The sequence below is a fragment of the Apostichopus japonicus genome, chromosome 21, assembly GCF_037975245.1.
Source record: "Apostichopus japonicus isolate 1M-3 chromosome 21, ASM3797524v1, whole genome shotgun sequence".
Taxonomy (NCBI): Eukaryota; Metazoa; Echinodermata; class Holothuroidea; order Aspidochirotida; family Stichopodidae; genus Apostichopus; species Apostichopus japonicus.
Genome location: NC_092581.1, coordinates 11,591,489 through 11,610,227, shown reverse-complemented (window position 1 = coordinate 11,610,227; position 18,739 = coordinate 11,591,489). Strand labels below are relative to the sequence as shown.

Below are 18,739 nucleotides of genomic sequence, written 5' to 3'. Positions count from 1 at the left end.
TTTGAAAGTTGAATGTTTTCTCTTTTCTTGTGTTTCTGTCATTTTCATTCCCCCCACCCCCCCCCCCCACCTCCTTTCAGCTCCCACTAAGAACAGTCACTCCCTATTGCTTTAACAGTTGGTTTTTTAATACTTACATAGCGGTTGGATGCACATTTGGTTTCTTCTATGCTAGACAAAAACATTGGTTAGCCTCATGAAAACCTTTCATTAATCTCGCCAAAATATTTCTAACACAGACTTAACTGACTCTTCGATCCCAGGTTTTTACATGGAATCTCCCAGTTTTTAAGGCAATCTCATGCTCTCGCGATTTTTATGTTGTAATCTCCGCGTAAAATTTTGTTTCTGTTCTGAATTGCAATCAGAAATGGTTGCAGGTATGCTTTTACCATTGTTATGAACGTGACAAAAAAAATCCGCTTTTTCAGGGAAAATGATTGTATGAATATGCTTACGCCATTGTTTTCAGGGCTTAGTACATTATAGTGCAACACTTCACTTTCACTGTAACCTATGCTATTGCAGAGGTGGCATGTAAAATTTCAAATTGTTTCTCAAATTATTGCTTTTTATATTATGATTTGTTAGATTTTGCCCAGTTTTTACCAGTCTGTCGATTTTTGGGATGGGAATTGGTAAACCTCCCATTTTTGTCCAAGGATTAGGCGATGTGATCAAAACCCATGTCTGACAGGAAGCTGACCTAGCTAAGTAGTTTCTGAAGCTGTGTTATCTACACAATTCAAAAATTCGTCAACAGGATATGATTAAGAACCCTCTTCTGGCTGTGTGGTGTTTAAATATGATCACCTTACGCATGCTTTGATGTTATCTATTGGGTCTTAAACATTTTCCATTCTGGTGTCTAAAACCAATGTCATGATAAAAAATATATCACACAAATCAAAATCAGGTAATGGGATTTGTCTCACTTCCTGGTGAAGTAATTAACAGTTCTGTTCACCCTCTGAAGGATTCCATCTCTGCCCCAATTAGCTATCATTAATTATCATCCACCAAAATTCAGCTATACACCGGCCAGTCTTCAGTTATTTCGATCTGGATATTTCTTTACCATTCCAGATTTTCACATTGCATTAGCAAAGTTTAGACAATTAGACAACTTTTGAAGAGAGATATAAAAAAATTATAAATTGCCAAAGTCATTTTTGTTGATCTATGCAGTATTAATTTAGTACAAGCAGCCTGGTCTACATTGCTAGCTGTTTTCAAGGACTTTTTTTCACTGCAAGTGTATGGAAGTGATTGTGCATACAAGTATGTGTATGTTTTTGCATTTATTCCCCAGATAACGTCTCGATTATAACTCAAAGACAATTGATTTCTAGATTGCATATTAAATATTAATTGACAATGAAACGGGTGCAGACAACTATTTGGTATTACCGTACTCTCTGCTTAGTACATGCATTCAAACTGAACTGAAAACTAAACTTACTTTCGACAACAGTTTATTTATATTTGATTTTGAGTATATTGTGCTGGGAATGGTACAGCTGTTCATACTTGAGGTGCATCAGACAATATCCTCCCAAAACCAGTTAAGTGATATGATAATTCTGCTTGCACAGCTGTTCACATGTTGGGGGAATGGTTTTGACAACCTTTGTTCCTGTGGTAACCTGATGATGTTTCACATTGGCAAAGCGAAGGTTGTGCATCTCATCAGTTGTGCATCTGTTAAATGTTTCAGATTTTCACCAATTCATCCCAAAGTGAACGGTCAAAAATGTTTATGTATATATATATATATATATATATATATATATATGTTTATATATGTATATATATATATATATATATATAATTATTTATATAATTATATATATATATATATATATATATATATATATATATATATATAATTTCATAGGTTTTAACCTGTATCAGTGTGCAAAACTGCCAATGTTCGTCACATCTACAAAGCTATGGGGTAAAATTTATAAGGAAACTAAATAGATGTTTATTCATTCCGTTGGGGAACTATAGGGTTGTTAAGGGTGGGGGTGGGGTGCGTTAGTGTAGATTGTGGAGGGAATCCATGAATAACCATCGGCTCTGTCAAGAAGACAAGAAATATGTTTACCAAACAATCAATCAAATGATAAGTAAAATATGAGAACAAACAAGCAAAGATTCTGTTTTTGTACACTCTATTTCATAAATCCTAGAATTTTGAGAAAAATTGACAATAAATATATACCAACATCTGAAATATTAAAGTACATGGTTCCATGTGTGACATTCTCAACGTCATGAAATTAACAACTATCCCATCTCACCATGTTGATGCAACTCATGTTTAAATCAAGCCCAGCAGCTCACAATGTTGCATTTTTCAACTGCAATGATGTTGACAACATGTCAATTGCCACATCAACTTTTAATAAATCAATAAAAATCTTGCCAAAATATAATTCAATTCATCGATGAATTATTTCGACCAGATTTGTTTTAAACTCTCTAATTGGTTGTCAGTTATGTTCTGGAAACTTCTGTCCAATACAATCCTCTATTTTAACTGTTTCACTTTTTTGCTCGACGACCCTAACATTTACCGTTGTCTTGGTAACGCTCTGGTGAATGTTTCAGAGCCGTAAATCTCTATATACGGCTCTGGGACGTCCTGGCCTGGGAAAAGAGTCTACAGGAAGGAGGTGTATACATTCCAATCCTGTTTGAGCTGTTCTATAATTCAAGGAATTTAGCTGCAAAATGTTGTTATATTTTGCAACTTTTTCAGTCATTCATGTTCAAAATTTTCCCACTTTTTTTTATTATTTTGTCCCACAAATAATTGGCATTTTTTTTTCTTTCAAGATCTTTCTGTGACCCTAAAAAAGGTCACATCCCCACGTTGAATACCAGGGAGGTAGGGTAAATATGCCAAATGACCATCTCATCATATTGGCAACTTATTTCAAGAAATAGAAACCTGTGGACATCATCATAATAATATCGGTAAATTCACAAAGATGGCTTCTCAAGAAGTTGACATCAACATGGTGAGATTTACTTCTTGCTTGTCATTCCCAGAACTCAATGTACATAAAACAGATCAACAAAAACAAACAACATTCATCATTTTCTTTGTTTTAACCAAATGTCTTCAGCAAAAGACAAAGATTACCATAACAACAGCAAAAATTGGCAGCAACACAAAAGAAGAAAGAACATTGAATGAATAATTCCAAAAAAAAGGCTTATCAAACAGTTACTATGAGAACAAAATCATTTTTCGTCATCTATAAGATAGCAGGAAAAATTTCTCTGATAAGAAGCAAAAAACCATGAAACAGACCCAACAATACAGTCAACACTATACTCCGCTTTCAAATAAGCTTTCCTGCAATCGTGGCAAGTCAGAATAAAGTGAAATTATAAACAGAATATTGACTCACGACGTATAGGCATAGTAACAGATGACCATTGCTAATGTGGGAGGAAGGATGGGAGAGATGAATGGATGGGGGATAAAAAAAAATTCCCTGCAAACAACACTTGATTACATTTTGATGGCTTTCCTTATGTTTGGGATAACTTGAAACTACTGTAGGTGAGGGAGGATGGTGGGGAACGGAATCAGGAAATTTTTTCAACATATAGTCATATATATTTTAACAATTCAGCACACATTACTCTCAGAATATTTTCTGACAAATTGCTCATTCTGGCTGAAACAAGAGCAGACATTAGCACAAAAGATTCGTTCCCTCTCCCTGCCAACTACAATCCCTTCCTTCCCTCCCCGGTACCCCCGCCCCACCCCCAATGGGGCCCTATATAGTATGCCTATACCAATACCAACACATAGTTGGGAACATTTTCTAATGCTAATACCACTCTACACTGTCCTTCCTTACTTTTATCCTATAGAGAAAAACATGCTAATCATACTGCTAATACTGTCAGTACGAGTGCTTCAAAGCTGGACATGAAAGAACAGCAGTCAAAAAAAATTGTCATAACTGGGTGATGTAGTCAGTATCATGAATATGCATATTCATAAGGTAATGATGAATATGAATGCAGAAGGGGACCTCATGAATATGAACATGATATTATTCCATCATACCGACACCATACATGTACACACACACACATGTATTGACTTCTTTGGGAGAAGAAGAAGTATACAACAGTCTTCAATCATAACATCAAGGTGAAGTACAAAGAAACTAAAAGCCTAACACACTAATACCTTAACTTATCTTATCAGAATTAAGACAAGGGTATCTTCTTCGAATGAAATAAGAAAAAAAGAAAAAGGAAAAAGGACAAGTTCTGTTGATAATATTACAAAATTTAAACTGTCGATAGTGAGCTTCATGGGATATGGATTTTTGTGTCTAAAATATCTTAACTCAAATAGTCAGTGAGAACTATCCCCACCAAAGGCATTTGTACCTCAAAATTTTACCAGCACTACTATGCTCATTTCTTTGAACGAAATAAGATGAAACCAAAAGAACAAAGAAAGAAGACAGATAATCCCAATATCACTGGACTAAAAGGTCATTTCTTTATCTTAGACAAATACTGTCAGAGGTCACTTGGTACTCTAGCAGAGACGACCAACAAGATGGATGCTGCCTTAGGACTTGTCAAATTAGGAAAGATTACAGAACCACATAAGCTTGTAACTTTCGAGGTGAACAATACTCATTGTCCTGTTAAGTAAATGTTAAGTAAACAAGAAACGTTAAGTTTCCTGTTAAGTAAACGACTAAAATATTTGTTGTTTGTATTTGACTGTTAATCCCTTAATCCCTCCTCTACATAAAATGCATTTTATGCATCGTTAGATATTGAAACAAAGAAGATCAGTTGACAAACATACACAAAAGACAAACATAAATAAACAAAAAACCCACACATAATGAAAGTGAAATATTTTGACACTCATGAGCTACTCTAATAAACTCCGGCAGTACGATAAGGAAATACACTAAGTTAGGAAAGGTTCTACCACAGCGGTACAGAAATTGCAGACGGATTGCTCAATCTATGCAATGACAACAGAATGTTTGTTGACCTCATCAAATGTAACTGAATACTTTCACAACACTTCCTGCCAGGCTGCCACACGAAATAATCAATGACGACATAGAAACATGGTAGGAGACTATGAGAAAGAACGGGAACAGTAGTACTGTATTAAAATGTAGTGTGATTTAGTTTAACTTGAAATAGGGCACTACCTCTAGCCCCCCTACCCCCCCCCCCCTCATCCACCACCAACATCCTTCATCCTAGACATTTATTCAGGCACCAAAACAATTCAATTTGGAAAAAAAAATTACAAAAGCCAATTATGGAAGACAAATGGCATGTGATAAATAGCTGCTTATTAAGATGCTTTTTCTTTAAAAGAAAAAGAAAAGTTTTTCACAATTAATAACTTTTTGTAAACAAGCTGGTTTATAACTTTGGGATGTAATTTTTTACAATTGCACATATAAAATAGCAGATGTCATGTCACACAAATATACTATCAACTACACAGAGAATACTCTCATTAATGAAGTAGACCTACAGTAGAACTTGTACTGTACCTCCTATGGGTTTCAATTATTATTATTATTTCAAGCTTAATTAACAAACCTTGAAAAAAAACCCTGAAATTTCCATATATACTTCACTACTGTCTAGATTCTTAACAACCATGGGCGGCCAAACTAACCAACTATCTAAATGCTTGCTCAATAAGACCTACATTACTATATGATACAGTAAATTGTTTATTATAGACGACAGCTACATAGTCTATGTGTAAAGTCACATTGGATGTAACAGCTGTAAATATCATCCATGTCCTTCCTCCCACAGCTACAAAGGTTATGTGTTAGTCACCTTGGATGTAACAGCTGTAAACAGCATCCATTTCCCTCCTGAACATTTACAAAGTAATCTAACCTTCTCTAAACTCTATAACAAATATAAAACCATGACAATCAAAGATACTATAGTCCTTGAATCAACAATGAACTTGTCTATTAAAGTACAGCTGCATCACCACTATAATGCAAACTGTTTGTAATGTCTCTCAGAAAAAAAATAATTGTACATACAGTAATTTACATCTGGTCGCCCATCTCAAACTAAGATGACGGCAAAAAAATATAAAAAATTGTGGTTTACAAGTCAAATCCTCCCATGAATCAGAGACTTATAATGATCAGGGCAGTGACCTGCTGTATCTGTGTGGTTACAAGCCACAACTGTTTAAATGAATTATGCATGACCTTATTGCATATTCATTACCATGTCTTAATACAATTACCAAATTACCCACATTTTCACTGGCAAATATACTTATGAGATGTTCTTGTTTGCGAAGGATAAATACTCAGCGTAAATGTCTTCTTTTTTTCATAAAATTCATTTGTTTTCCTTTGGATAAATATTAGCTTTATTTGATGCTTAACTTTGATAAAAAGGTGATGCATGTAGTTTCAATCCCACATGGCTGCATAACATGAATAATCAATGATTCGATTGCATATTCATTGCCATATATGCAAAATATGAGCTACCATCATCATAGCAGGGAGTTCAATACTGCACTGTACTAACCCTAGGTTTATAACCTTAACTCTCAACACCAGAATGTGGAAAACACAAACCGTTCTTCCAGGTTTAAGATTTTGACCATACCATCCGATGTGTATAGAAGCTTTTAAAATTACCAATAGCAGTTGGTCACCCTGGCCTCGTATGATATATATATAGAAAAAATATTACTTTTTCAACCGATCTAAATTACATATCCCTTTGTCTAATCCACTGAATACAAATACATTCAAACACGCTATATTATTGCTTCAGAATAAGAATTTGATTTTACGATTATGAAAAAAAGTTTGAAATAAAAAAACTCATCTGAATCCAAAACCCATTAATACTTAACAAATTTTCTACAATTTTATAAATATTTTCTTCTTTTTTTCTATTTGTTTGTCACAAACTCTATGGAATGTATAGTATCAAGTGAGATGCGACAGTGTGATTATTCAAAACATATTGTATTCCATTGGGGATTCCCCTATTTGTTTTAGGTTGAGTAAAGAAACTAGGCTGAAATTAACATCAATAAATTGTCTGTTTATAAAGAAATCATACCGTCCAGTACTAACCCTACATCACATGCAGTCATATCATCACCGACCTATTCCTCGATATCATAAAATCAAAATTGCTACCCAGTTGAACTGGAAATTGTTTATAATTTATTTTTGAATAAAATACGTTCTATAATGGCAAATTTATGTAAATTAGAAGGCTATTGAGATCTTAATAAGTTCATGTACCACAATCTCTGAGCTACCCTATCGTACAGTAGGGCTCACTGTCTACACAGTGCCGCCACGTTGAGGCTGACATAGCTAAAATGTTGGGACTTTTTGCGACACAAGTTTACACTTTGACGTTTTGTGACACCTTTCTTCCCCTGATACGCCCGGACAGAATATGTGGTTTATCGCACCTCTTTGTAGCAAGAGATTATTTCGATCAGTTCACTAGATAACGATAGGAAAAGCAATCAGAAAGAATCGTAAAGTGTCGGCTTATCCCGATGATTCTGGCCTTCCACTAAGTGTATTCAGAGCAGGATTAAGGTAGCATTTTCTTTTCAAAAAAACAGAAAAAAGTATGTGTGTACATTACAGGTTATCAGTATTGACCCTAATTTTTTAGTCTGCTAAAAATTGCTATAGGTTTTACAAAAGTACCAATTGCTGGGAGCATCTGGCCTTTGATGTTATTGCCAGAGGTTTGGGTAGTGTTTCAGTTTTAGACAATTTAAAGTCTCAAGGTAAGGCAAAGTTTAAGAGGGTTGGCAGTAAAATGCTTGTTCCAAGTTTTTGCAGGAGTGACCATTATCAGACTTCCTAGCATATTTTGGGGTCGATACTGAAAAATGTTTTAATTCCTGAATCAATGAACAGATTCTCTTGACTGAGAGTACCTCCGATATATGAATAGCCATTACCAATGAATATTCATCTTATCCATTCATCTGCAGGCTGTTTTGTCACATTCCAATCAATTACCTAACATCTGTTTACAGAACGGATTATCTTTGGCAAAGAGCAAGCAACTCGGTCTCCCAAACTCGTAAGGCTTGTAATCTTGATGTACAATTCAGGTATAATTTAAATAATAACAGACAGGCCAACTTACTCTATTCACTTGAAAACGTTGACACATCACAGACCTTTACTTCCATTGAAGGACACATGGCTAGGTCTTATACATAGTCTGAGTTGTAAGGAACACATGGTGTGCATGATAGCTAGGGGGTCGACGCTATAAAACATACCTAACCCACCTGGGACGAACCGCTGGTCCGCAGGACGAGAACTCCAGTGTGACCCACAAAATTATTTTGAAAAAAAGAAGGGGGCTGATGTCATGTAGGCATCTCATTCTTTTCATTCGCATTCATTTTATTTTTGAGTCGTGTACTGTAGCACCGTACACTTCAAGTAACTTTCAAGTAAACTTTCAAGTAAATTTGATCAGCTACATGCTCAAATACCTCAGGTATTTAAGGAGATAATATTTCCTATTCAAATCATCCATTTGGTAACTCCTAATGATACACTACAAAAACAGTTTTGGAAGCAATTTTTTTTTATGATATTCAAACTTCAAACGAACAATAACATTCATATTAAGAGAGGCAATCTTGCTGAAAGGAGGAAGGGAAAAGGCACAAGATAAATCTAATTCAATGTTACATTACCACAGAGGTCTGTTTCATGTCTGCTAAGTGCTAACGCCACTTATTATTTATATTTTTTATTTTTGTATATGTAAGTTCCTACATCAATTAAAATTGATATAATGTTGACAGCTGTCCTGTTTGGCATCTTACAAATAAATATTGCCAGGTTGGATTAAAAAAGGGTACATTTCTTGAGTCTAAGAAATATTTCAAAAGGTGAGATTTTCCCGCTGAAAGTTGTAAGGTGGACATTTTGTCTTAATACGGCTAGACCAGTACTGGTTGACTTGGATATGGTTGAAAGTGTTTTTGTGTATGAAACTTTACCAAGCAGTCAACGTTACACACCTGTATAAATTTAAAAGATGCTTTCCGGAGGTTTCAAGCCATGACTCTAACATAGCCGATCCTAAACTATTCCATCAGGTAATTGAAACAAGGGTCACAGTGGATGCAACTCTGTTATCTATCAAATGTTAACAAATTTAATTTATCAACACTTTAAAAGAGTACAGATCTAACACTACTTTTCCTTACAGATGCAACCAGCCTAGCCTTTGTACTATGCATGTACTACATTTTTAAACCTTGGCTGAAGTTTATATTGATATAAAACAGTTGAGTCTACCTAAAAAACGAGTTTATTTTTGCATCGATTTTGGACATGACGAGAAAGTACAAGGAGGTTTTTGTAGATAACATGACACAATTTAAACAGTCCAAAGTGAGCTTGATGGGATATGGAAATTTGTTTTCTAAAATGCAACCAGTTTGCTAGACTACTGATACCCTAACTGAAACAGTCAGTGAGAACCATGTCCCTATAAAAACCATTTGTACCTCACAATTTGACCGGTACTTGTTTTAAAATATCGGGAACAGCGAGTGTGTAATCGTACGGGTCATGATAAAGGAAGAAATTTCTTGAGAATATTAAAAGCAACCGAGGGGGGGGGGGCAGAATACGTAAATCATTAAGTACCATGTGTGTCATCATTCAAGAATGAATTGAAAGATTTCATTCCTCCAGACAGCCTCTTTTAAAGGGTGTGGTAGTTGTCGTTTTGCCGTTTCCTGTAAAATTGATATCCGCAGAAACCGATGCCTATCAGACACGCGATGAGAATAATTATGCAGAAGAAAGTGCCCCAATGGAAACCTATGTTTTTAGCCGGAGATGCTGTGGTCGTGGCGTCGACTGCAGTGGTGCCTGGTAAATCTCCAGGGGTCGTCATCTTTTTAGGGGTTGTAGTGAGCCCCTCTGTGGTCATGGCTGCAGTGGTGGGTACATCAGTTGGGCCGGTTGTCAGATCTGTGGCTGTATTACCTATAGGTCATAGAAAGGTATTTCAAAATGACTCAAGATTGTACAGGAATAACTTCGTAAATTAGAGAAAAGTCTGGAGAATAAAGCTAGATATTGCCGGCATGCAAAATACCCAGAGTCCTAAAAGTGATATCTTTTTATCATTACACTGAATTCAAGTACACATTTATAACTGAGGTGCTTCCCCCTCCCACAGCCTGGGGATGAGGATGGGTGGGTGGATGGCAATGTGGGTGGGGGAAGAACAATGCGAGTGTGGGAAGGGCAATGTTTGTGGGGGAAGGACAATGTGGGTGGGGGAAGGACAATGTGGGTGGGGGAAGGCTTATCAAATGCAACCAATATCAAAAACATTCATAAAACAGAAATCATAGTAGCTGAAAACTATTATGATGTCAGTGAAAGTTATTCTGATACTTTGTCATAAACAATGTTGAACTGACAAGCTAAAAACCTGAAAATTTAGCACTCCAAAAAAAAAAATTTTTCATTTTGCTTCAGAAAGTGAGTTCAGTTTTCTACTTTAAAATGGAAGCAAATTAGACTTTATTTGGAAACAATTGTGTACATTCGTAGTACTGCATTTAAGCTTTGTAACCATGTACTGAAAGTTAGAGACCATATCCAATCCATGGTCAAAACAAAAGAAAGCAAAGTGAAGGAAAACAAACAATTTTGGGGGTCAAAGTGCATCTCCAGTATGACAACACATCTGTTTGCTTCAACATCTGCTTTAATGGTACAAAAACAGATTTTACCTATCATGAACTTCTCTATCCTGAACTTCTCTATCCTGTATACATACATGTCGCAATTGAACGAATTGATTTTTTCCTTAACGGCAACTTGGCGCCAGTACTTGTCATTTAATTTAATTGTAAAACAGTTTCTATTTCTTTTCCTAAGTTTGTATTAGTCATGGTTTCTCCATCAGCAAAATAAGCAAAATTTGCTGCCATCGACTTTCTAGAAATCCTGCAATACCTGAAATCTTTTTTTTCAGGAAACAAAACTATTCTATGTTACTCTAGTGCACTAAATATATGCATACTCTGGGGAACATCCTTCAGGGTGCATCCACAATAGAGCACACACAAATACATATACAAGTTAATTTGCAGATCCCCACTTATACACCTATGTGAAGATACTGTATGCAGTCAAGATTAAGCGCCTTGACTAATCTTAGAAGAACTTAATCAGAAGACCCATTGCCTTGAAGAAAATGCTCTATCATTTGGACATATCAGTGTCCAGGAGTGGATGGGTCTCTTAGTACTTCACAATAACAATGCATTTATCACATTTCGTATTTGACTGGCTTCTAGATTTGTATGATCATTTCAGTTAAATATGCTCCGATCGAGTGCCTCTCAAGAATAAATTCACCTCTGAATGATCCCTATCAAGCGTTAGTTTCGTATATTTTCCAGTAACAGCCTTCAAGATTGCAATCTCTGATGCAAATTACGACATCCTCCTACTGTACCATCCCCCACCTTAATGGAGGGTACATTAGTGAGTAATGAACAAAGTTGATTATGTCAGGCCCAGAATTTCACAATTTTTAGCTCCTTACTAAAAAAGTGACATTTCTTGAAGAAAGAAATTCTACTGGCTTTAGCTTAAAGGTATGCTGTATTGGCCCCAAATATGCTAGATATTCAAATATGGTCACCTTTGCTCAAAATTCTTTAACTGATTTTATTACAACCTTCAAGGAAATCTGCCTCACTTAGACATTTCAGTCATCTTGTGTGTTCCTTAATAATGTCTGAGAACAATTTGGAGAGTAAAGACCTCCAGGGAAAATACTTTTTGAAAACTTTTAGCAATTACAGCATGCTATAATTTGGGGCCTATACTGAGTAGCTTTAAATCACTTTCTCACTAATACATTCCTGAACTACAACACACATCAGTTGACTGTACAGGCTTTATGAGTGCAGCACAATAAATAGTTCTGATGGGCTTGTTGTTAGACCTGTTCAGTAAACAAGGCCATTCTTTGAATGCTCATTTCCGGGGGAAAAAAACTGCACTTTGTGCCCTTTGTTTTGGCAAATGGCAAAATCAACTGGCATTTAGCCAAAGATTAAGAGTTCAACCTTAAAGCTGAATACCTTGCAAACCGTGATAGCTATAAATACAATACTTAAACTCGATATATTTGGTTTTTCTTGGACTATTAACTGATCAAGATCAAAATTTTGCCTGAAGTGATCCTTTACATATCCCACATTTCCTAGCAATATATACAGTACTGGAACTGGGCAGCACTTTTACTAGAGATTCATAATTTATGTATATAACTAACCTGTTGCATCCATATTTTCAACTGTGCCTGCCAAACGAAAGAGAACAAACGTTTTTTTTAGAACTTATTCATTTAATTCATTCATTCATAAAATGCACCATTGTACCATTGTTTACACTTGACAAAAATTTCATTAAAAAAACTTCAAATTATGGGGCCTTTGTGTACTATTTTATTTGACATGTTATTTGGAAAGTTTAACATACAAATGAGCTGTGAGCAAAGTACAATACTGTATTAAAGGGAGTGAAGACTCGCGCACAAAGACACATCTGATTCCGGTAATCTGACCTAGTTTCGAATGAGGTGTAACAGAAGTGTTAAACACCACCATCGATCCCAGAAAATACACACACGGCTTGCTACCATCGGTAATAAGACACTAGTGTACAGTCAATATATGCAGCTACGGTCAATATACATGATTGTATGTGTTTGTGTAAGTAAGCATACATGTTTATATTAACATGGGTGTATGTGTTTATATGTGCATATACTTATACTGTATATATATACATACAGTATATATATGCGTGTGTGCATTTGTATTCAATTGTGTATGTATGCATATGTGTATATTTATGTATTGTGTGTGGTTAGGTGTGGGTTATACGTGTTGGGTTGGTGTGTGGGTGGATATATTTGTTACTGTTTTCTTGTATTGTTCTCTCTATTTACTTATGGGGGTGCTTTACTAGACAAGCCCTCTGGGTCTTTTGGGGTGCTTCCTTCCACAATTTTCCCTGTTGTTGATATGTTTTGTCACTTAGTTAACTTCTCTGTATTTATATTGTGACGAAACATATAAATGAATGAATGAATGAATCCCCACAATGCGGTGTATATACTGTAGCAGCGATGGAGATCTCAGGTCCAGATAAAGATAACAAGGTATCACGTTTCCTTACTGCATTTTGTAGCGACAAGAAGAAAACTTCACTTGCAAGCAACAGAAAGTTAACTTTTTTCAGAGGGCGGCACACAGTTTGGGGTGTGTCTCCAATGCCTTTAGATCACAAACATATCACAGAGCTGTATATTTTAGTGTGAAAACATGAATTTGCTGTTAGACCTAAGTGCACTATTCCTATAGTCCTCGCTGATATGAACACATATAATTCTGAAGTTTTACATATATATTAAAAGACAACAACAACTAACCTGTTGCACCCAGATTTGTAACTGCCAAATGAAAGAAAGAGAAACGGATTAAACTGAACAGCAAAACAAGTAAACACAGGTAAACATACAGCTGAGCTGTGAGCAAAGAACTGTATTAAAGATATATCACAGCTATATATTTTGGTGTGAAAACATGAGTTTGCTAGTCCTGTCTACTGCACTATTCCTACATATAGTCTTTACTGATATAACTATATTATTACAATACTGTACTTCTGACATATTTGCATATTATGATATTAAAAGACACATGGGATTTGTGACTCTCAGGGCTGTGGGTACAGTACAGTACATGACTTAAAAAGTTGTTGTCCTAGTCTAATGTATATGTACTGTAGAACACATGTCTATAACATAGAACCCTAAAAGAGCTGTCTACCACTCAACTGCAATGTTTCCAAAGACATGCATGAGAAGTGCATGCATGAGTATAAGAAGTGACTTACAAACTTTTCGTTTCGTTTCGTTTATTTCACGTTTTTTCTTTTTTACAATTACATTTACAATAATGAATAATACCAATGTCAAAGAAAGAAAAAAAGCATAGAAAATCTGAAAAAGCTACGCTTATACACTCATAAAGTGCAGATTCACCAAGAAAAAAAAATATATTACGCAGTATTTAAGAATACATAAACAATGAAATAAAAGGACAAACCTTGTGTCACACCAACATCAGTGCCATCTAAAGATGGTGAAACAGAAGCTGCAGCTACAGTATATGAATAGAAACAAGAAAGAATTAAAAACTATGGGGGGGGTGTTACTAAAACGAATGACAATTGCGTTACACATAACGAATGACAATATGTTGTACACACTAAAAAATTGCGTTGACTAAAACGAATGACAGTAATGACAGCACAGACACTTGCTTCAACCGGATATCACAGTTCAGACTTCGTGGGTATCTAGGTCTAGTAAAGTATACGGACAAGATAAAAACGCACCTTATAGTAAGCGAAATTGTAAGTCTGATTTTAAAAAGTAAATTTAACGTAATTTTTCCGATATTAAATGTTAGAAACTAACAATACTATTCTCTTGAAACGGCTTCAGTTATCTTTCTATATAAATCTACAGAGGTAAAAAGCACAGCACACAAGTGCATTCCCACACAAAAACTTTCCCTGAATCCCTGTAGTTTCTATCTGTAAATTACACCAAACCCTGCAACCACGTAACATGCGATTTTCCTCAAATCATTTTTGCGCAGAAAACCAATAACCGCATTTACTCCACTCCGTTAATCATTCTATCTCTTCTCAACACTGTCCTTCGTTGTCATTCGCTGTCATTCGCTGTCATTCGCAAATGATAATTAACCCTGTACAAAGTCAATTGTCATTCGGTCATTCGCTGTCATTCGTTTTAGTTTGTCCCCTATGGGGTCATGAGAAGTTATGGGGGAAAAGAATTCATTTTGCATCTAAATTTAGTGTATGAAACTTGAATATAGGGAATTGTAATGAGGTGTGTTTCAGTGTTATTGATAGGATGTTAAAAAAAAGGGAGGAACTCCCTAGTCATTTTTATTTGGGGAGTGGGGGATTTTCAATTTTATTTGGGGGGGGGGTGGGTTGTCAATATTTTTTCATCGGTCAGCATCTCTAAGATAAAACAATATGGCTTTAAGTTTTCTCACTGACATGCTACAACAAACCTACAAGTAACAAACTTATTTAAATCATGTACAGATTCTCTACAAAGATGTGACAAAAAATTTTGGTGAGAAAGAGCCACAACAACATTGGACAACAATCCAACCATGATGCAAATTTTGACCTGAGTCATGTGTAGCAATTCCTGATTTAGGCCTAGCTAGGTATTGCCAGCAAAGTCTGGCGTACTAATCAGCCAAAAGGAAAATGTGATGTAACAAGATTAATCACTGCCATTCAGTGGCGTAGGAAGGTACTTTTGAGTGGGGGGGGGGGGCTGAAGACTGATGGCCGACCTGGGGAGGGGTCTAAGGGGAGGGGGTGTCCCCCTCCCCTTTGGAATTTTTTGCATTTCCAGGTGGCCTCAGATGCGATTTGGTGCAATATAGCACACTTCAACACCCACTCCATTTTGTAAACTTAATTTTGTATTTTCACCTGGCCTTAGATGCAATTTGGTGCTCCAAATGAGGTTTTTTTTTCTCATTTGGAAATGAAAAAGGGGTTTTCTGACTTGCGAAGCGGGGGGGCGGGATGATACTTCCGCCCCTCCACATTTTTCACTGGGGGGGCTGGCGCCCCCCAGCCCCCCCGGTTCCTACGCCCTTGCTGCCATTTATTTGGCTGGTTAGTGAAGCTGGTATGGTAGTTAGGCTAGCGGCCTACTTACAGTAGTTAAATCTGGTCAACAAATGACTTAGTATAGAAGATTAGAACAAGAACATTCTGCCACTATTTTCAAAACATTTGTTAAAAAATTGTAGCAAAATTAAACACCTCTTTATAATTCTCATCCCAAACAATTATCTGATTGGCTTAACTCTAATGATGGACTGCAATGCTCAGTATGTGGCAATATTGAAGTCAGAATTAATGAAGGACAGAAGCATGGACATTTCCTGCTAAGTAGGACCAGTGAAGTGGAACGTCTTGCCTTCTTTTTAATAGATGAATACTGCGTGGAATACATTGGGAGTGCATGTGCTCTCACTAACCCTGAACGTAATGTAACCCAAATTAATTAGGGCCAAATTAATTTAATAAATTAATTCCTAATGAATGAAATTGTCCCCCATATATACAGTAGGCTACTTACAAATTACACCGACGTGTAACGTTAGAATCAACGTCACAAGAGATAAAGTTAGGCTTCGTGGGATGATACTAGATAAATCCATCTTCGAATACTCCTATGTTCCCAAAGTTACGAATAAATAGAATGAAAGAATATCACGAAGTTCCGTGCTTTTCGAGAGATCAAAAATATCCGTGTTATTACACCAACAGAAAGATGATAAATGCACAATCCTTTCCAAGACAAGTTTCTCAGACGTCTACCGTAACGTTAAATAATTACAGAGTGCTACACAGTTACAGAAACCTAATTTGGTAAATAACACCCACCGTGCGTACGGATAAAAAGTACGGACATTACGTGTCAATGAAACCGCAATAGAAACCCTAATGTACTGTAACTGGCCAATGGCAATGGCAATGACAATGGCAATGACGTACATACCATGTGATAGGCCGATAGACGGCAAGTATACGTAGTAGTGTGAAGTTGTGTACGAAATAATATATTCGAAGGCGTTATGTGAACAAATATTGCTTGTCTGCAATTAATTTCATAAACCGCAAACAGCAGAAAGAGTATGGATGGGTTGAAACTGATATGGGATGAACGGCTTGTCGTTAAGTAACCTAGCACATAGTTAAAGTTGTGCATTCATGTGTGAAACACCAAGGCTACTATAGTGTTTATTCACCTTCGCCCTGGTTGTAACTTGAACGTTTTATTTGTCCACGGTACATGGGCGCCTTTTGACATTCTAGAGCTGTAAACATGTGGTTGTAGCTCCATGGTGATGCTGAGAGGCTGTCCTTAAACGCCATGCATTTATGTCCTCTATGACCAACCAAAAAAGTTCTCACATCACCGTCCGAGGTCAATTTCTACGTCAAGTCCAAAGAACTAAAAAGGGCAGATATAGGTGCTCTCAGTACCTTGTTTTGGTTTTCATATGTAATATTTGAGAAATGACCCTATAAGCATCTTATGTACATGAATTAAAGTAACTGGACTACTTGTTCTAATACACAGTCAGCTCCTCAAATGCAACCAAAATCTCAATCGAAAACGTTTGTGACCTCAAAGGACATTGTATAAAAAGGAGTTACTAATTATCAGAGGAAAACGATGTTGAATGTCATTCAAAGTTATACATTGAAATACATTTTTTCGGTCAAGTTATTACAACTTATAAAAAATAAAGGATTAACATTATGGCATATACCGAGGAGCCGACTTTATCAGCACTTGAACCTTAAAGGAATATCCCAGAAAATTGTTCTTGTTTTAATGGTAAAAATCTTGAAAAGCGGAATCTATAGATACCTTACCAGCACCCAAAAATTTGCTTTCTTATTGACTATTTTGTATCAACATTAAGACTTAGCCTAAAATCCTCATTCAGAGGAACCCTAAGCATAACATATGCTTTTTGAGAAGGGGGTGGGGTAGGGTCATATTTTGATGTACTTGTTTTTCCGCTTGTCTCCTTAATTTATTTAATATTCACTTCAGAATCGTTTGTAAACAGACAGTATAGGCTACATTGGTTTTCAATGTCGTTCCTCTTTACATAAGACTTAAGTACTGTTCTAAACAAACAAAAAATTCTTGAAAATCTGATCATGAGGGTAATCTTATCTAGGGGTGACGGTACCCTCACCAGGATGTGTCACCGAATCTTGTTGTATTGATTACCATATGTTACAATAATAATGATCATAATAATAATATCAGTTTAACCATTGAAAAACACATTGCAAATTATGTTTCTTTCAGTAGCTAGGTGCCCGAAAAATTCTCAGCATATTGCCCGAATTTTCACAAACATGTTTGGTTGGGGGGGGGGGCTGCATATTCTCGCAATATTTAAGATATTTAAAATTACAATTTGAAATATCTTAACTAAAATGCAAGGATATCGAAAATGCAATTTTTGATATCTGAAATAGAATTGGAGATATCTGAAATAATAAGAGATATCTTAAATTTATTAATCCGAGATGTCTGAAATTAATTGCAGATATCTCGAATTAAATCGAAGATATCTCTAATTATTGAATAAGTGTTAACATGGCGTTCCATATGACCACACGGTATCGAATGAACTTGTTAAACAAAGGTTTACTTTATTTCCGCCACCCGTGTTTCTGATTGAGGAAGTCCTTAGAGTTAGTTCGAAATGTTGGAAACATACATGACTTTGGCGCGTGATATGACCCTGACTATGTTGTTCTAATTGTACAGGATGTTTATGCACTGTCACTGCGTGTATCATCATGTATTAATTCTACTTGGTCAACCCGACTCGGTTATTTGCGTGTCGTCCAAATTCAAGGTCCGGGTCCGTTGTAATGTGGACAGATTTTGGAAACTGTTACGGTAAAGGGAAAAAAACGAAGAAGAAGCACAAAAAAAAAAAAAA

General features: G+C 36.0%; 1 protein-coding gene across 1 annotated transcript; it reads right to left on the bottom strand.

Moving 5' to 3' along the window:
• Window positions 1–2,160: 2,160 nt before the first annotated feature.
• LOC139962778 (uncharacterized) lies at window positions 2,161–16,703 on the bottom strand. Its single transcript, XM_071963095.1, has 5 exons — window positions 16,339–16,703; window positions 14,240–14,293; window positions 13,561–13,581; window positions 12,400–12,426; window positions 2,161–10,082 (listed from the first exon to the last, which is right to left on the bottom strand). The coding sequence occupies exons 1-5, from the start codon at window positions 16,418–16,420 to the stop codon at window positions 9,796–9,798; spliced, it is 471 nt and encodes a 156-aa protein (XP_071819196.1). The 5' UTR covers window positions 16,421–16,703; the 3' UTR covers window positions 2,161–9,795.
• Window positions 16,704–18,739: the final 2,036 nt, after the last annotated feature.

Excerpts from the sequence above, each read along its gene's own strand:
- LOC139962778 (XM_071963095.1), bottom strand. The coding sequence starts at position 16,420 with ATGGATTTATCTAGTATCATCCCACGAAGCCTAACTTTATCTCTTGTG. Across the intron at positions 14,294-16,338 it reads GTTACACGTCGGTGTAATTT|CTGCAGCTTCTGTTTCACCA; the intron begins GTAAGTAGCCTA and ends CATATACTGTAG. Across the intron at positions 13,582-14,239 it reads TGATGTTGGTGTGACACAAG|TTACAAATCTGGGTGCAACA; the intron begins GTTTGTCCTTTT and ends TTCATTTGGCAG.